General features: G+C 46.6%; 1 protein-coding gene across 8 annotated transcripts in view; it reads right to left on the bottom strand.

Annotated features, from left to right (window-relative positions):
• RRN3 (RNA polymerase I transcription factor RRN3) overlaps positions 1-18,920 on the bottom strand; it is an 863,266-nt gene that overhangs the window by 204,815 nt on the left and 639,531 nt on the right. For all 8 annotated transcript variants that reach the window (XM_077448886.1, XM_077448888.1, XM_077448892.1 and 5 more), the window contains one exon: positions 15,007-15,137. In XM_077448886.1, coding sequence (XP_077305012.1) covers positions 15,007-15,137 — 131 coding nt within the window. The remainder of the gene's footprint in view (positions 1-15,006; positions 15,138-18,920) is intronic.

Below are 18,920 nucleotides of genomic sequence, written 5' to 3'. Positions count from 1 at the left end.
AGGTGACTGGCACGATTGGTAACCTGACCGGTGCTTCCCTGGAGGGGAACCCTGCGGCCTGTTTGCTGTACCTGACGGAGCGACCCATCAAAAAAGTACAGGAACTCTTTAACCATTCAGTTGCTGTATGCAGCGAAGGCCTGCATCCCTTTGTGCTGGAGATCAGAGAACCCACCGGCTAAGTCTCTATGGTTCTCTAAGGTGAACAGACAGAGATATGGAAGACCTCATGGTGACGCTGCACAACAGGGAGGAGGCCTTCCATGAGACATGGAGACCATGGCAGCATTTCACTTACACTGAAGCATACCTCCGGGTGTTGGCACCAGTTGCCCGATGAGGGAGGGTCCCTGTTCTCTGGATTCTCGTCTCCCCCCCGCGACTGGGTGATGCCCACGGTCACTATCCCGCTGATTTCTGTGCTTTGTCTTCTTTCAATAACCCTCTTGAAGTCTCCTTCTCTTTCTTATACCCGCTTTTCTTTAACTTCTGGCTCCTCTCCCTTCTTCCCGTGGCCCCCTCTCCCCCTGCCCACCCTTGTAGTCCCCTTCCCTATACCCCCTTCCCTCTTATTTTTCATCCCTTCTGGTTTTTTTTTTCATAAACATTTTATTGAAATTAAGAAAATATACACAAACGGAGCAGACACAACCGATGATTGTTCCATACAGATAAATTGACAATTATGCTGGATCGTGCCTAAGACTCATGTATACATTAACATAAGTAAAACACAGACAACATGTCTAAAGGGAAGGATATAAAGAATTCAGTTGCAAATACTTGAGCCTCAGGCCCGAGAACCTCTAGCGATCCAATCCAAGTCAAATTCCTAGCTATACACTAACCACTTCATAAACTGAAGTAGTTAAAGAAAAAGAAGAGGGTCTAAAGAAAAAAGAGGGGGGTGGGGGGGGGGGAAGCGTGTATTCTGATGAGTAAAGAAACACGGGTGAAATGACAGCCAAGAAGAGATTTGCAGAGAGGGGATGAAAGAAAACAGAGGGGGGGGGAGGGGGTGAGAACTTCACCAGCTGCCCTCCCCTAGGCTCACAGTTGACAACAGTCTCACAATACAACGGTAAATTAGGAGTCGCTTTCAACCAGCAAGGCTCCTTACTAGGTCAACCTACTGCTGAAGGTGGACAATTCCATGGCATTTTGATATGTCTGAGAGGCCTTAAAGGATTGCCAATCGCCCCAAGTTGCAGCGTACGAGGCAGTCTTATCGAGTGAAGTATGAATCAGCTCCTCCATTTCCGCCACTCTGTTGATGCGATGAAACCATTCGGTTAAGGTCGGCACAGACGCCGCTCGCCAATGGATCGGTACACACATCCTAGCCGCATTGATCATATGTAGCGCAAGCGATTTATGATATTTTTTTCGGGGGATCTCAGACAGGTGTAAAAGATATTGCGTGGGAGAAAAAACTAAGGGTAAGGCAGATACTCTCGTCACCACCTCGTGAACGCTACGCCAGAATGGTAACAGAGAGGGGAAGCTCCACCATATATGGAGGAACGTGCCCATCTCTGCACCACAACGCCAGCACTCCTTTGGTACATCTGGGGGAAAGCTATGGAGCACCTCAGGTGTTCTGTACCAGCGTGTTCTCACCTTGTATCCATTCTCTTGTACCGAGACATTCAAGGACCCCTTGTGTAAATAGAAGTTGATCCTATCCCAGTCTCTATCTCCTATTTCGGTTCCAAGAGCATTCTCCCAATATGCGCGCTCTGCCACCAGACTCACCGGCGTTTTCCCCTGAAGGGTCCCTTATAGAATAGAAATTAGGTGTTTCTGGGGGGAGGCGCTTGTACAGAGAGACTCCAGTACGGTTGGATTCCTGCCAAACCCTCTTCTACGGGTGGGGTGGTCAAGGAGATGTCTTAATTGGATATAGGGCCAGAACGGAAAGGAGCCTGTGCGGGAGAGGCTCGCCAGAGCCGATTGCGTTAGGAATCTGCCCCTATAGAAAAAGTGTTTGGCCAACATTTGGCCGTGTGACCATTCTGCCCCTAAAAAAGTCTCTGATAAGCCCGGCGGAAAATCTGGATTGTAGCGAACTGGAGTAATAGGGCAGACCTTTGCCGAAATGTCAAATTTATTGCAGGTCCTGTCAAAGGTGGTCAAGGTCGGTCCCGTGAGTGGATGAGCCCATGCCTTGGCTGGTATGTGCTCCTTGGCCAGCCACGGTAGATAATGTAGCTCTGGGTGTATTATCCGTCTCTCTAGATCTACCCAAGCTTTGGAATTGCACATTCCAATCGACAATGCGTGCAAGATGCGCCGCCCAATAATAGCGTTGTAAGTCGGGTAAACCTATACCCCTTTGTCTTTAGTTAGTGTCATTTTATCCCAACTAATACGTGCGTGCCTGCCATGCCACAAGAAGGCCCTACATGTTGATTTGTATAGGCCAAAGAATGAAACCAGTAAGTGTATGGGTAAGGTCTGTATTTTATATAAAAAGCGTGGGAGAACGGACATTTTAAGGATAGACGCTCTTCCAAACCACGAAATACTGGACTTGTCCCATTTTTGTATACTTTGTTTCATGTGTTGGAGTTCAGTCAGAAAGTTCCTGCTATACAATTGTGACAGATCGGCTGGAAGTTGAATGCCTAGATACTGAATCGCATCCTGTTTCCACTGAAAGGGGAAGGCATGCTGGCATTGAGTCATCAGCTCCACAGGGAGGGAGCTGTTGAGTGCAAAGGATTTAGTATAGTTAATTTTTAAATTTGAAATGGAGCGAAATTGGTCAAGGACCTTCAAAAGGTTGGGCAAGGAAGTCAAGGGTGAGGAGAGAAAGAAGAGGATATCGTCCGCAAAAGCGGCTATCTTATACTCATGGTCATGTACCCGGATACCCCTGATGTCTGGGTTGGCACGTAAGAGGGGCTCAAGCGAGAGGATGTAAAGGAGAGGGGATAATGGGCACCCCTGTCTGGTGCCATTGTGGATGGGGAAGGCGTCCGACAGGCAGCCGTTCACCTTGACCCGTGCTCTGGGATTAACATATAGGGACATAATTCGGGTCCTCATACCAGGTCCCAGGCCTATTGCGCCCAAAACCGCGTCCATGTAATCCCAGGCCAGCCTGTCGAACGCCTTCTCCGCATCCAATGATAGAAAAAAGCCTTCCCGCGAGGAAGAAGAGGTGAGCCAGTGGTGTAAGTGCAGCGCTTTAATGGTGTTGTCCCTGGCCTCACGACCAGGGACAAAGCCCACTTGATCCAAGCCTATCCATGTAGGTACATGGCGAGCTAGGCGTGATGCCAAGATCCTAGCGTAGACTTTTACGTCCGCATTTAAAAGTGAAATTGGGCGGTAACTTGCTACATTAGTGTGATCTTTCCCCTCTTTGGGGATGACCGCCACATAGGCTTCCAATAGTCTTTCCGAAGCACAGGAACTAGTGGAAAGAGAGTTGAACGCTCGGAGGAATCTAGGTGACAAGATCTCTGCGAACGTCTTGTAATATAGTGCCGTAAATCCGTCCGGGCCCGGACTCTTACCTGGTTTTGTAGCTTTCAGAGCAGCCATAAACTCCTCATGAGATAATGGGGCTTCCAACGCTTGGGTATCAACTTCTGAAAGAGCTTTGGGGCTATGCGCTTTAAGGAACTCTCCAATCAGGTTCGCTCGCTCGGCTGCTACCCCCTGTTTCAAGTGCTCCGGGTGTAAGTTATAAAGCTTGTCATAAAATGTTCGAAATTGTTTCGCTATATCGCCGTTTTTGGAATGAATCGTACCGCCAGAATCTACTACGTGGTGAATGGTGTGGGCGGTCCTACGTTGCTGAGTGGCTCTTGCTAGTAAGCGGCCTGGCTTATTGCCCTGTTCATAGAACAATTTATGAGTAAGAATATTGCGACGTCGTGTCCGTTTATGAAATTCCTCCCATAATCGTAACCGAGTCTCCACCAGTTCCTGCGCAGTCTCTACTGCCAGAGTGCGCTTGTGGACAGTCTCTAATTTGCGCCATCTGGTAGTAAGATCTAGGATCAGGGCTTGACTTTCCCTCTTCTTTCTCGCGGAGATCGCTAACAGCTGGCCTCTAACTACACATTTATGTGCTTCCCATTGGGTCATTGCCGAGACACCAGGGGTATCGTTGAGTGTGAAAAACTCCCGTAGGCCTAACTGCAAGTCCGCTAAGTCACCGGGATCTGTCAACGTGGACGTGTCCAGTCTCCAAAGTTTGGAAGAGGTCACAGTTTCAGGGAATACTAGGGACATTGTAATGGGATGATGGTCGGAGAGAACCATATTTTCAATAGTGGCCTCACGTAGGCATGGCAGGTCCGCCTGGGTCAAAAAAAGATAATCCAATCGGGAATAACGATTATGGTGTGGCGAGAAAAAAGTATAATCTCGATCCTTCGGGTGTAGGGTTCTCCACCCATCATGTAGGGATAACGAGGCTAATTGGGTCTTAATTTGGAGTAAGGCGGAATAGGGGAGGGCTGAGGTACCAGTGGACGTGTCTACCAAGGGGTCTAGGGGAACATTAAAATCGCCCCCTAGAATGAGAATGCCGGATTGAAATAGGGTAAGCTTCGCCGTAGCTTCTCTAATAAAGGCTACCTGTTTAGTGTTAGGACAATAAACGTTTGCTAGCGTCAGAGGTCTGTCATTCCATGTGCCTCTCAGGAAGATGAACCTACCGTCGTCATCGATCAGTTGGTCCTCAACCACTAAGGGGAGGGTTTTGCAAAATAAAATGGAAACCCCTTTTGATTTTAAATTGTGCGTGGAGGCGTGAAACGCCACTGGGAAATGTTTATTGGGAAAATGAGGGACCGATCCAGACTTAAAGTGTGTCTCTTGTAAAAAAAAGAACTTGCACTTTAAGTCGGCGGGCTTCAGATAATACACTACTGCGCTTTTCGGGGACATTCAATCCCTTGGCATTAAGGGATAAGATTTTCAGAGATAGAGGAGCTGATTCTGTGCGTATACTAGCCATGGTCGACCCTGCCTGGATAACTTACAGGGTAGAACACCTGAAAAAACACTTTTCGAATACTATTACTGGAGGGGGCAGCTGGTGAGAAGAGCCGAAACAGAAGAAAAGGAAAAAAGAGAAAATGAGAAAAGGAGAGGAGAAAAATTAGGAGGAGAGATAGGGGAGAGGGAAAAGAAAGGGACAAGAGGGAGAGAAAAACAAGGGAGGAGGACTAGAATAGGGGGTGAGATAGGAGGCAGGCAATAGAACTCACAGATGGGACTGGAGTTTACAAACTCGGATTATTGAGCCTATACCTGATGGGACGGGGTACACTCAAAAACGCAGTGTACCCCCGAAACAAATGCCGGAGACTGGAACAAGCCTGCTGACCCGTCTGAGGGTGGCAGGAAAGTCTGGCAGCTGTTGGAGAGGAACCCGCCCCTCTGGGTTAGGGAATAAGCCTGACGCGATCACTAGGTAGTTGCTACGGCAAACCAGGGCGTAGCAACAACAGTGGCTACTTTGAACAGAAGGCTAATGCAAGGCCATGCGGGAGCCTGAGCGTTCCGCTCCGCCCCCCTACTATGAGGGTGGGTAGTGTGCACATTATCCGCATAGCTTCCGACCCTGTGCTCCTCCAAGAAGGAGTCCAGGGTGAGACACCGAGGGACAGTCTACTGTGAGCCGGTAACCCCCAGGAGCTACACTCTCCGCGTCCAGACTCGGGATCACTCAGCCCCGAGCCGAGAGGCGTGGGCCTCCCTAGCGGAAGCCTCCAGATGAAACCAAATTCCACAGTGCAAAGTATAGACGTCAACACTGAGGTCCGGACTGTCTGGCGGAGGTCTCACGGTTCGGTCCAACCCCCTCAAGTCCCATGGGGAGGACTCCAGACCGTGAGGTCTCCCCCGGAAAGTCAAAAAACATAGTAGGTTGAGAATATTTCACAGAGTCATTCGGGATGTCAATAATACATAAAATTGTAATCTATAAAACAGTGCAGACAGAGAACCATCATGTGAACAGTAACATGAGAAAAAAGAGGCAAAAGAAAACCATATTTGGCACCCCACCACCAAGTAAGCATGACAACCCAAAACAGTCAAAAGACGCTTTCCATAAACTTGAATACAAGCATTATCTAAACCCAGCTGGTGTGTACACGTTCCGAGCCACAAAGACGCACTACACCCAACAGGTATTGCAGTGCAAGGTGAAGCATACATATCTATGTGGTAATCAACGCACAGCGTACAGTTCCGATCAATTGTCACATACAATCCCCTTTCCACTATGGTGAAACTCAGTGCAATAATCCTTCCAGTGTAGATGGGGGGAACAGTCACATCCTAGGTGTACGTGGGCCATAAATCAAAACGCCCCCCCATATTGACTACTGCACTGACAAACAGTAGCTAACCCACAGTGAGCATGTATAGATGGGGGCTGAGGGCAATGTCTCGCACACACTTCCCATAGAGAGTGCAAGGGTTACCACATCCACTGTTATCAGTTCAAAATACGGTCTGTGATGTGGAGTGAAGAGTGGCATCTCTAAGGGCTTAAACCAGGCCACACAAGGCCCGAGTGCCGCCAACTGTACTCACCAGCCAGAGGGGGTAATGTAGCAGTCCTCCTGACCAAAAACAAAAAGCAAGTCACAACGTGAGGAAGTTCAACAATGGAACAGACTGACCTTGTTCTTCGGTGGGATGCAAAAATCAAAATCGCAGGTAAGTAGGGTGTGATGGGTGGGTTAAGGGCGCTCCTCCATGCGCCTACGAATAGAGGAAGGCACGGCTCCCGGATCACGGTCCGCGATGTCATCTAAACCTCTCTGTGATGAATCGGATGTCGATCGTCGTCTGTGATGCCTGCTGCAGTGCGAGCGTGGGGTTAGTTCTGATGAGATCTGGATCCACGGCTCTGGCCTCAAAAGAGTGCTGTACCACTCAGGAACTGCCGTTCTTGGTATGCCCAGGCTGTCACAGAATGAAGGCAAGTCAGCCGGAGTGCGCAGTGAGGCGGATCGATTGCCAACGGTCGCTACCAGGCAGAAGGGAAATTTCCAGCGATAGATGATGCGTCTTTCCCTCAACACATTCAAGAGGGGGCGAAGTTCCCTTCTATGTTGCAAGGTGATGGCAGACAGGTCTTGGAAAATCTGTATCTGCGCGCCCTCATGGTGTATTGGACCCTGGTTCCGAGCTTGGCGCAGAATATCCTCCTTTTGGCCAATACTGACCAGGCAGCAGACCACATCTCTTGGGGGGTCAGTGTCCCGACCTTTAGGTCTGAGGGCTCTGTGGCACCTTTCCATTTCTATGGGGGCGTCAGGGGGCCTACCTAAGAGGGTATTACAAATTGCCCAGACAGTTTGCTGTAATTGAGGGTTCTCCACCGATTCTGGAATGCCTCTGAGCCTCAGGTTATGCCTTCTCCCCCTATTATCCAAGTCCTCGATGTGCCTGTGCATGTCCAGCATGAGTTGCTCTTGCACACTAGCTACGTGCTGTACCTGTTGCAACGCTGCTCCATGGGTCATGGCTGCCGTCTCCACGTGGTCCAGCCTGGCCGCCACCGCTCTAATCTCCGTTTTCAAATCTGAGACTGCCACTGTCAAGGTGGCTTTAATGTCCATAGCTACGGACTGCAGATCCGCCAAACAAAGTAACGGTGAGTGCTGCACGCCATGCGCCGGGGATCCAACATGTCTCAGGGGATCAGGCGAGCCTGCCTGTGTCGCCATGTCTGTGGCCTGTGCGGAAGCCTCCGTCTGTTGGGACCTGAAAAGTTTGGGTATGGTCCTGCTCAGCTGCGTATTCTGTTCTGACTGCGAGCGGGGGACGTGGGTATTCCTCCCCGCCATCCCTCGGTGTCGATTCGGGCACTAACGCTGAATAAAAGCTCGTGTTGTAGCCCTGGTCGCCGGAGCAGTGTTCTTAAGCGGCCATCACGGTCTCGCGCCAAGCCACGCCCCCCCCTTCTGTTTTTTTTTTTTTTTTTATCAGACATCATTGTTCGTTTTTGAGGATGTGGATGGGTGGTGGGCCTCCCCGGAATCTGCTCATCACCGATAATGTAAGCCCTGATCGCTCGAGGTGTGGCCCATCGCTCCTCCCTTTCCCCTTCCCTCTCCATTGAATAAAAATTTGTACATATTACTTTAATGCATGGTCAGGCAATGATTACTGATAGAAAAATAGAAAATAAACTGCGCTCAGGTGAAGACAAAAATAAAATAAAAATGAAAATAAGAATACAAAAATGAAAATAAGAATACTAAAATAAAGGCCGCAGCTATAAGTGAGATACACACACTAGAGTAAATTATAGAGAGATTTTGAAAGCTGCGCCACAACCCCTATTAACCAACCAAATCAATGTAGAATACATGAATACTTAAAGAGGAAGTAAACCCTGATGGGTTTACTTCCTCTTTTTTTCCCTGCAAAGGTAAAGCATAATGGACTACTATGCATCGCATAGTAGCTCATTATGTGTCACTTACCTGACACAGGAGCCAGCGAAGTTGCCGCTGATCCCTGTAGTCCGCCGCGTCCATCTTGCTGGTGGCGTCTCGCAGCTCCGACCAATGACAGCGGCGAAGCCGCGATGACGTCACTCCCGCGCATGCGCACGGGAGTCGCGCCTCGCAGCTCCGCCGCTGTCATACGGCGAGGCCGCGATGACGTCACTCCCGCGCATGCGCACGGGAGTCGACAAATTTGGCAAATCCATTCTTGGACTTGCCGCATTTAGTGCGCATGCGCGCCGCTGTCTACGGCGCATGCGCCGTAGACAGCGGTGCCCATTTTCGGGCAAATATCTCCTAAACCATATAGGTTTAGGAGATATTGCTTGGACCTACAGGTAAGCCTTAATCTAGGCTTACCTATAGGTCCAAGTTGTTTGGAAGGGTTTACTTCCCTTTTAATATGCACACAGATAAATGTATAAGTGTATGATACATAAATAAATAACATTGATCTCGCAGTTGATTAAACAAAAAAGCATAAATAATTGCTTGAAAAAAGCCAAAGCTGAAAAATGGAGTCCTCTATATAAGTTCTTATAAGGACACCACGGTGAATCCACACGAAACTGCAAACCAGTGCCTGTCACCGAGAAGTGGATGCGCTTTCCAGATAAAGATCAAATTGCAGCCTTAATAATAAATCATCTGTATCTTTCTCCATACATCAGACGCTAATGAATCAGCTATCCCCAGTGTGTGGCGACACCACACAAATAACTTCCACGGTCAGCAATCTGAAATACCACTAACAATGGCTCAAAAAAATTGCACTTACTTAGAACATCCATTAAAAACAACACAAGAAATTGTTTTCAAAAAGTCGGCTGGCATTCAGAAGCCCGTCCTCCCCTCGTATAGCGTGGTGGCGTCACTGCGTGCCTCCCCAGACGCGTTTCGTCACAAATGACGTTGTCAATGGGGAACGGGCAGCGCAGCGACGCACCACCATTTACAGCCAGACCTCGTTCTGAGGTGCAAGATCCAGCCATCGGCGCCATCTTAGTTGATGGCAAAAACCTCGATCTTTTCCATATTACATAAGAGAAAGACTGGAAAATAGTCATATTATAAACGCGACCATTAATACCAAAATAACAATATGCGACTACAGATGTCAAAGGTTATATAGTCAAAAAGGATCACATTAGATCTAATATAATGTAAATCCTATTTGCGATAAAGGCCCAAAAAAAGTATATATATATAGAGGGGGCAGAGAGAGAGGGGGCAGAGAGAGAGAGAGGGGAAGGCAGAGAGAGGGCACAGAGAGAGAGAGATTGGGGCAGGCAGAGAGAGAGGGGAAGGCAGAGAGAGATTGGGGCACAGAGAGAGAGAGGGGAAGGCAGAGAGAGAGAGGGGAAGGCAGAGAGAGAGAGGGGAAGGCAGAGAGAGAGAGGGGAAGGCAGAGAGAGATGGGGGGCAGAGAGAGAGAGAGATGGGGGGCAGAGAGAGAGAGAGAGAGATGGGGGGCAGAGAGAGAGAGAGATGGGGGGCAGAGAGAGAGAGAGATGGGGGGCAGAGAGAGAGAGAGATGGGGGGGCAGAGAGAGAGAGAGATGGGGGGGGCAGAGAGAGAGAGAGATGGGGGGGCAGAGAGAGAGATGGGGGGCAGAGAGAGAGAGAGAGATGGGGGGCAGAGAGAGAGATGGGGGCGCAGAGAGAGAGAGAGAGAGAGAGAGAGAGAGATGGGGGCGCAGAGAGAGAGAGAGAGAGAGAGATGGGGGCACAGAGAGAGAGAGAGAGAGAGAGATGGGGGCACAGAGAGAGAATAAAATTACAAAGAAAAATATTCTGGAATATTTAAAGTGAGGGGGGGGGGCGCCCAAAAAAACATATATATAAACTTAAATTAAAAAGTATATATATAAATAGAAAGATAAACGGAAAAAAAAAATGAAGGACTATATAAAATAAATATATAAAAAATTATATATTCGAATAAAATTACAAAGAAAAATGGGAAGGCACGCAGTGACGCCACCACGCTATACGAGGGGAGGACAGGCTTCTGAATGCCGGCCGGCTTTTTGAAAACAATTTCTTGTGCTGTTTTTAATGGATGTTCTAAGTGCAATTGTCTATAGTTTAATAAATTACCTGAGCGGTTTTACACTATGGGGGTACCCTCTTCTTTTTTGAGCCATTGTTAGTGGTATTTCCGATTGCTGACCGTGGACACACTGGGGATAGCTGATCCATTAGCGTCTGATGTATGGAGAAAGACACAGATGATTTATTATTAAGGCTGCAATTTGATCTTTATCTGGTAAGCGCATCCACTTCTCGGTGACGGGCACTGGTTTTCAGTTTCGTGTGGATTCACCGTGGTGTCCTTATAAGAACTTATATAGAGGACTCCATTTTTCAGCTTTGGCTTTTTTCAAGCTATTATTTATACTTTTTTGTTCAATCAACTTGTGCGAGATCAATGTTATTTATGTATCATAGACTTATTCATTTATCTGTGTGCATATTAAGTATTTATGCATTCTACATTGATTTGGTTGGTTAATAGGGGTTGTGGCGCAGCTTTCAAAATCTCTCTCTAATGATTACTGATCACTTGGGTTGGCCTGAATTGCTTGAATGGTATTAGAGGTCTTGGAGTAGAATCTCGCTCTCAGTTTGGGAGCGCCTACAAGTTTGTTTAGGCCTAAGTTCGGGACTGTTTACTGTATTTCCCACCCAGGTGATACCATGGCTTTTGTGTTTTGGAATTGTACATGCTCTATTAATGTTGTCCATGCTTCTGTTATTTTTTTCTTGCATTTAATAAAGGAATTACAAAAAAAATCTATATCTAATGACTGATAATTCGCCTTATGAGAAAACTTTTGATCTTGCTGGTGAGCTCAACTGGATTCGCTTTATGGCACATACATATCTAACCATTTCAGCACTTTTTTATGGCTGAAAGCTATTTTTACGCTCACCACAATACTACTGCTGTGAATAGCTACATACCTGTCCACCTTGCAGCTGAGATAAGACACTATCGGGTCGAAGTATGGTGTCCCCTCTGCAGAAAGGTTTCCTGGTGGAAAAACCTCTCTTCCTGATCCTGGCTCTAGTAACTCGGACATCGCATATTCCATTCTCAGAATTAACACTGCAGGAAGAGTGTCAAACATGCTGTTCTGACCAGTACAAGATGTGAGACACATCTAGCACTGCAGCCACACTCTTTTTTTCATCCTTGGCGGTTGATGTATGCCTAAAGGGCATCAACTAGGGGTGCGCTTGGATAACACCATAATGATCTATGGTGTTATCCAAGCGCACCCCTAGTCAATGCCCTTCCAAGGAACTTGTGCAATGCAGGAGTGGCAGAAGTTCTGTCAAACCGATGAGAAGGCAGGCATCCCCCTCGGACCAGATGACTCAATATACCTACCCAGCCCATTAGGCTGGAAATTGATGTTGAGAGGCCAACCTAGTTCTTTCAGGGTCCAAATAGACAATGAGAGATTGGATTCCAGGGCCATAATAATTACACTCAAAGCAGAAAGTTATCCAAATAGCCAATTATCGAAAGCACTCTGTCTCAATAAGACCGAAACAGGAGTCAATACCTTTGTGAACATCCAAGGGGGGTGCCAAGCCGATGAAAGGCCACAAACTGGCAAGAGTCCTACCCATCGCAAAGTAAAGGAATCCCTAGTCGCTAGTAAACTTCTTTGAAGTTGATGGAGGCTAACAGCCCCACTGATAAAAAGAAGCCCCCACTGAACAAACAGGTGTCATTGTGGGTTTGTATACTCTAAAGAAGGCATTGAGTTCCTTGAGATTAAGGATGGGCTGAACTAATTAATGCTTTTTCAACTGTTCTGAGGGGAGAACTGGGGCAATCATTTCTTAAGCTGACATTTGTTGAGAAGAAAGACCAAGTTTGGAGAGGAAAGGAACTATCTTGTATCTGAAGACCAGCAGCTTGCATCATACCTGTCTTCAGTATGAGTCAACTAGATATCCATGAAGGAGGAAGAAGGGTGTGTGTAAACATTTTGCAGAAAAGTACATAATCATGGGCTTTACAGGCTATGGCTACCAAGCACGTACGGTGTCTGGTGAGACAGAGGAAACCCTGGCTCCCTTGTTGGTGGTTCCCTGTGAATGAAAAAGCTGCTGACGAGAGGAGAATAACCTGATTTCAGACACAGAGCCCTTGGGCTCTCGGTTTGAAGCAGGAAGGTATCCTTGCCCCTTGAGAAATTCCTAATGATTTTAAACCACAATTGATCAAATAGGCACTCTCCAGTGACGTGAAGTTCAAGCCAGTGCCTTCCTGGAGGACTAGGCTGCAGACCAACACTTGAGCCAAAGCAGCCTACAAAGAACTATGGCAGCGACTGCATTATTTAAATACCTTGGATCAGTTGTGTTATTATGTCTGAGACATTGGATCAGTTGTGTCAAAGGAAAACAAGAGATAGCAGGTTATTCAACAAACAACGATGCAGGAGTTTGGCCCATTCTGTTCAGGACTGTGTAGTGAGCTGTGGCAGAGATATGAAGGTGGAGGTTGTGCTGCACCCTATCAGTAGGACCTCTGAAGGAAGGAGATTATGCCACGGAAATGTTGTGGAAATTGGTGGGATCACCACTGGGGGGGGGGGGGACTGGGGACATCCATTTTTTTTGTTATACCAAGGAATATCAACCCAAAAATGTTAAGGCAAGAAAAATGCCCAACTAGGACACCTCCACTGCTTGCAAACAAATAATTTATGAAAAGAGTGGAAAAGAAACACATCTGTAGAAAGCTTAGGCTTGTGGGTGCCAAAGGCAAGTGGCACCTCCACAGACAAGGAAATTAAATCTTTAATGGTCAGGTTTTCTTGCCCAGGTTTATTATTTTTGCTACCAGTTTTTTTCCGGAAAATGTTACCCTAAAAAAAAAAAAAACATGGATCCTGTTCCTTTAAAGCATGTTATACAGCACAGTGGTCTCCTGTATCACCAGAAATACCTGTCTGATCCTGCCTGGCTATGCCCTCCCCCTTGTTAACTGACCACGGTTTATCATGGCTGCTGAGCCCTGACACAGCGGCCATTTTACGTGCCTCCATCATCCACAGCTTACCTCTCTCTCCCCCCCACCTGTCAGTCTCACCAGTGCCCCCCCCCCCCACTGAAATATCTGTAGAAAATACACACAATCCCCTCTTTTACAAAGCGTCCTATGCTGCAGTGTCTGTTCTTTGTAAAAAATATTCACATTACTACCCGATTTCAGCGCGCCACTCATGTGACTCCTCACTTCTACCCTCCTCCCCAGCTAACGTCTCAGCTCTCTCCTCTCTTCCCTGGCTGATGTTTCAGCTCTCTCCTCCAGACTGATGTCAGTGGGGGATTCTTGGCCCCTCCTGCTGTAGGTCTCAGATCGGGAGAGGGAGCAGTGAGGAGTCACGTGAGCCCCGAGCGGCGCTGTGAATTCAGGTAAAAATGGGCATCTTTTTTTTACAAAGAACAGAGGGGATTGTGTGTAGTTTACAAAGTGGCTGAACAACCATATAGGAAGAGCTTGCATCTGTGGACTCACGACAATAACATGCCTATACCCATCAGAGGCACCAGAGGGAGAAGGAAGTGGTCGCACACTTCTAAGGGGGGCCTGGACTGAGTTCCAATAATTACAGATAACACTCCCCCCCTTAAAAACTCCTCTAAAACAGCACCACAATCCACAAAACACAGCAGAAGCCTGTCCTAGGAGCTCCAAAGCGGAGGAGCCATTTCCTCCAGAACCAAAATGGCACTGGTGGCACCCACTGAGGTGTATTGTGACCAGAGTTTTTGCACTGGCTACGGTTCAGAGAGTCCTCAAAGGCTCCACATGGAATAAAGTGGCTCCAAGAAAGGGTCCAGAGAGTGACCCAATGAAGAAAAGCAAGGAAATGTAGCACATTTCATGCCTAGTGTCCTCACACATGCCAAGGCCTTATCCCCAGCTCCCCAAAAGAGCAGCAGAGACAGAAAGTTCCCTGGACAACATAAAAATAAGCACTGTCCCTCTACAGTCAAGACAGATCCCCACAGTGTGTCCCAAGAGATGGGAAAAGCACCATACAACACTTACAGAGTAGGAGGAAAACAAATGAGGAGACTTTTTAAACTGTAACCAAGCAGTATATACAGTACAAATAAATTAAAGTAATAAAGAGCAACATGCCCTTATGAATATATATTTATGTTGTTGCTTGATAAAGGTCTGAAGCAGGCGTAAAATGCATGTTCCTTTTTACATTTACTGGATTCTACTTGTTACATTGTCTGCTGCTCTTCATGAACCTAATTATACCTTACTAAATCTCACAAAATTGGACATAAATGTATATATCTGTAGACAGTATACATATAGGCAGTATCACAATAGAGGGTACAAGCTAAATATTTTCTCTCAATGAATAATGAAATATTGAAAAAAATATTTATTTCTAATTTAGTTTTATTACTACAAAGCATGCCATGTCCACACAGGTAACAATGTATTAACACATAACACTTACCAATTTGAAGCTGCAAATATAGAACATTGTAAACTGCACATGACAGGATGCATGGGTAGGTAAAATCAATTTGTCAAATACAGCCAGAAGATCTCTGTATAAATCCTTTGTTTTATTTAGGTCCATGCTGCCTGCAAGATACACCCGTGAATTTCATTTAGATCTGTTCATTAAGTTCATGAAAATTAATGAAAAACTGTAAAATCAGTGCTGTACTTCTTTTTTTTTTTTTTTTTTATTTACATAATCTTTATTTATTTTCATATAAAAAAAATTTTTTTCCATTAACAAATACAATTAAGTACACAATTTTTTTTTTTCTTTTCCCAAATTACCGTATATACTCGAGTATAGGCCGACCCGAATATAAGCCGAGGCCCCCAATTTACCCCCAAAAAACTGGAAAACTTATTGACTCGTGTATAAGCCGAGGGTGAGACATGGCTGTCCATCCCTGTGTGTGTGTCCGTCCATCCCTGTGTGTCCATCCATCCCTGTGTGTGTGTCCGTCCATCCATCCCTGTGTGTGTATCCATCCATCCATCCATCCATCCCTGTGTGTGTGTGTGTGTATTCATCCATCCATCCATCCCTGTGTGTGTGTGTGTGTGTGTGTGTGTGTGTGTGTGTGTGTGTGTGTGTGTGTGTGTGTGTGTGTGTGTGTATCCATCCATCCCTGTGTGTGTGTGTGTGTATCCATCCATCCCTGTGTGTGTGTGTGTGTGTGTGTGTGTGTGTGTCCGTGCAGCCTTGTGTGTGTGTCCAGCCTACCTGTGTCCCAAGCCTCCGTCCCGAGCCGCCGTCGTCCCGAGCCTCCTCCGACCCGTGCCGTGCCTCCTCCGTCCCGTGCCTCCTCCGTCCCGTGCCGTGCCTCCTCCTTCCCGTGCCTCCTCCGTCCCGTGCCGTGCCTCCTCCGTCCCGTGCCTCCTCCGTCCCGTGCCGATGGATCGCCGCTCTTCTCGGCGGCCATTCTACAATTCAAAATTCCGCCTCCGCCTGTGATAGGCGGAACACTCAATTTCCCAGCAGCCTGTGTTCCGCCTATCACGGACATCCTCTCATACTCGTCCGTAGTATGAGAATGAGCGGATGTCCGTGATAGGTGGAACACTGACTGCTGGGAAATTCAGTGTTCCGCCTATCACAGGCGGAGGCGGAGAAGGAGGCGCGGCTTTTAAATTTTAATGTCCGCCGTCTGTCTGCTCGATACGCTGATCGAGCAGTCAGACAGCGGTGACTCGAGTATAAGCCGAGGGGGCACTTTCAGCCTCAAAAAAGAGGCTGAAAATCTCGGCTTATACTCGAGTATATACGGTAGCAGTTCCCTTCCCCTCCCCCCTCCACCCCCCCCTTCAGATACATACCAGGGAAAGACAAAGGGTCCCTCGTGCACATACTGTGAACGTGATACTCTCATTACCTCTATCTACTTAACACCTATACCAAATGCTCTCTCTCTTCTTCCTCCCTCCTGTCCCCATTCATTCCAAGTCCTTATATTGGGTATCCCAGCCTATCTAGCCATGGTTTCCACATTCTTTTAAATTCCCTGAGATTCCCGCTTCTTACGTATACTACCTTTTCCTTCCATACCGTCTCAGTAATTAGTTGCCTCCCATCTGCTACCGACGGGGGATTTTCTGCCTGCCACCTCTGCGCTATCAGTTTCCTTGCCTGGAACATACATCTCATTACAGCTTTATTTATACAAGCTAGTCCTCTTAACCCCTCGTTCAGGCCCAACACACACGTTCTGGGATTCCCCTGAATCGACACTCCAAATGTTTCATTCAGATCGGCAATAACTTCTGACCAATAGCGAAACAGTTTAGGGCACCTCCAGAACATGTGTGTCATATCCCCCGTCGCCTGACATCTCGGGCATCCATCATCCTCCCTTCGCCCAAACCTATATAGCCTCTTCGGCGTATAATAGGCTCTGTGTAATAGCATCAGATGTGACACCCTCTGGGCTGGTGAAACAGATATCCAATGTCCCCCCTCAAGTATCCTCATCCACTGCTCATCTGAGAATGTTCCTACTTCCTCCTCCCATTTTCTTCTACTTTTAAGTTTCTCTGGATGTTCTATACTCCCTTCGCATATATGTGCATAGATATCTGCTATAAACCCTCTCGCTCTATCTTCAGAGTTTAATCTATTATAAATGGGGGATTTGCTCCACACTGGCCCCGGTGTATCAAATTGTTTCGATAATGCATGTCTAATTTGTAAATATTTATAAAACGACTGTTTTGGTAAATCAAATTCCGTTTTTAATGTATTAAATGTTTTTATTGTATTTCCTTCATACAGCTGGGCCAGCCTATCAATTCCCCTACTTTCCCACTCTTTGTACCTTCCTATCATTCCCATTTCCTGTAAATTCATGTTGTTCCATAGTGGGGTTTCTTTAGTCATTCCTTCCAGACCCTTTATCGCTTTTACTGCCTTCCATACTTTTAGAGCAAGTTTTATTGTAGGTGTTCTATGGGGGAATGAGTTCGCCTCCAGAGCCTCTACTATAGTTTTATGAGGTGTCCCAGTAATCATTAACTCCCTGTTTGTACTTCCGCTACTCTCATTGCTCATCCCCAAATGTTGCAATTGTGCAGCTAAGAAATAACTTCTTGGGTGGGGTACGGCCATTCCTCCTTTCCTTGACGGTAATTGCAGAATTTGTAAGCCTATTCTTGAGGTACCTCCTCTCCATATGAGTTCTCGAAATAATGTTTCCATTTTTTTAAACCACTTTATATCTATCCATATCGGGGAGTTATGCAACAGATACAGTAACTGTGGCATCCATAGCATTTTGATGAGATTACATCTCCCTGCAACTGATAGTGGGAGTTTCTTCCAGATTTCTATTTTATTTTTAAATTTAACTAATAAAGGGGCAACGTTATCACTTGTATACCTTTTTACATCTCTTTGTATGTATATTCCTAAATATTTTATTTTCTCCACCACTTCTAACTGTGGGATTGCCAATATACTTTGACTCTCCAATGTATCTACCGGCATCAGAGCTGATTTTTCCCAGTTTATTGTTAATCCCGAGAAACTGCTAAACTCCCCAAGGACTTTCATCCCCTGCCTGGTGGACTTCTCTGAGTCCCCCAGGTAGAGGAGTATATCATCGGCATATAGCGCGATCTTTTCTTCCCTCGACCTTCTTTGGAAGCCTTCTATATCAACGTTAGATCTTATTGCAATGGCTAATGGTTCCATAGCGAGGGCAAAGATCAGGGGTGACAAAGGGCACCCCTGTCTTGTCCCTCTTTGTAATAATATCTTATCTGAGTACTCGTTGTTAACCCTAATTCTAGCACTAGGGCCATTATACAGAGTTTTTATCCACTCAATAAATGAAGAGCCAAAGCCAAATTCTTTCAGAACCCGCCAGATGTATCTCCATTCTAGACTGTCAAAGGCTTTGACTACATCCAAAGCCATAATTGCTCTTTTACCTCGTTTACCGTTGGCATCTGTAAGTTAAGATACAGTCTTCTAATATTCATGCTCGTTGATCTACCGGGGATAAATCCTGTTTGGTCAGGGTGTATCAATCTAGAGATAATTTTATTCAGTCTGGCCGCCAGCACCTTGGCTAATATTTTTGCGTCCGTGCACAAAAGTGAGATAGGTCGATAGGATTTAGTTTCCATCGGATCTTTCCCCTCCTTGTGCAGAACAATTATCGTTGTTTCCGTCATCGAGGTGGGCAATCTCCCTTCCTCCTTTGCCCTATTTAATACTCCAAGAAGTTCCGGGAGCAATACTCTCCCATAATATTTGTAGGTTTCCAATGGGAGACCATCTGGACTTGGGGACTTCTGGTTAGCCATTGCTGTCACTGCAGCTTGGATTTCTTCTAATGTTAATGGCGCTTCCATTATCTCTCTCTCCTC

Source organism: Lithobates pipiens, unplaced genomic scaffold, assembly GCF_037356315.1.
Source record: "Lithobates pipiens isolate NorthernLeopardFrog02 unplaced genomic scaffold, aLitPip1_a1.2 Scaffold_22, whole genome shotgun sequence".
In the NCBI taxonomy this organism is placed as follows: Eukaryota; Metazoa; Chordata; class Amphibia; order Anura; family Ranidae; genus Lithobates; species Lithobates pipiens.
This window is presented reverse-complemented; position numbering and strand designations above follow the sequence as displayed.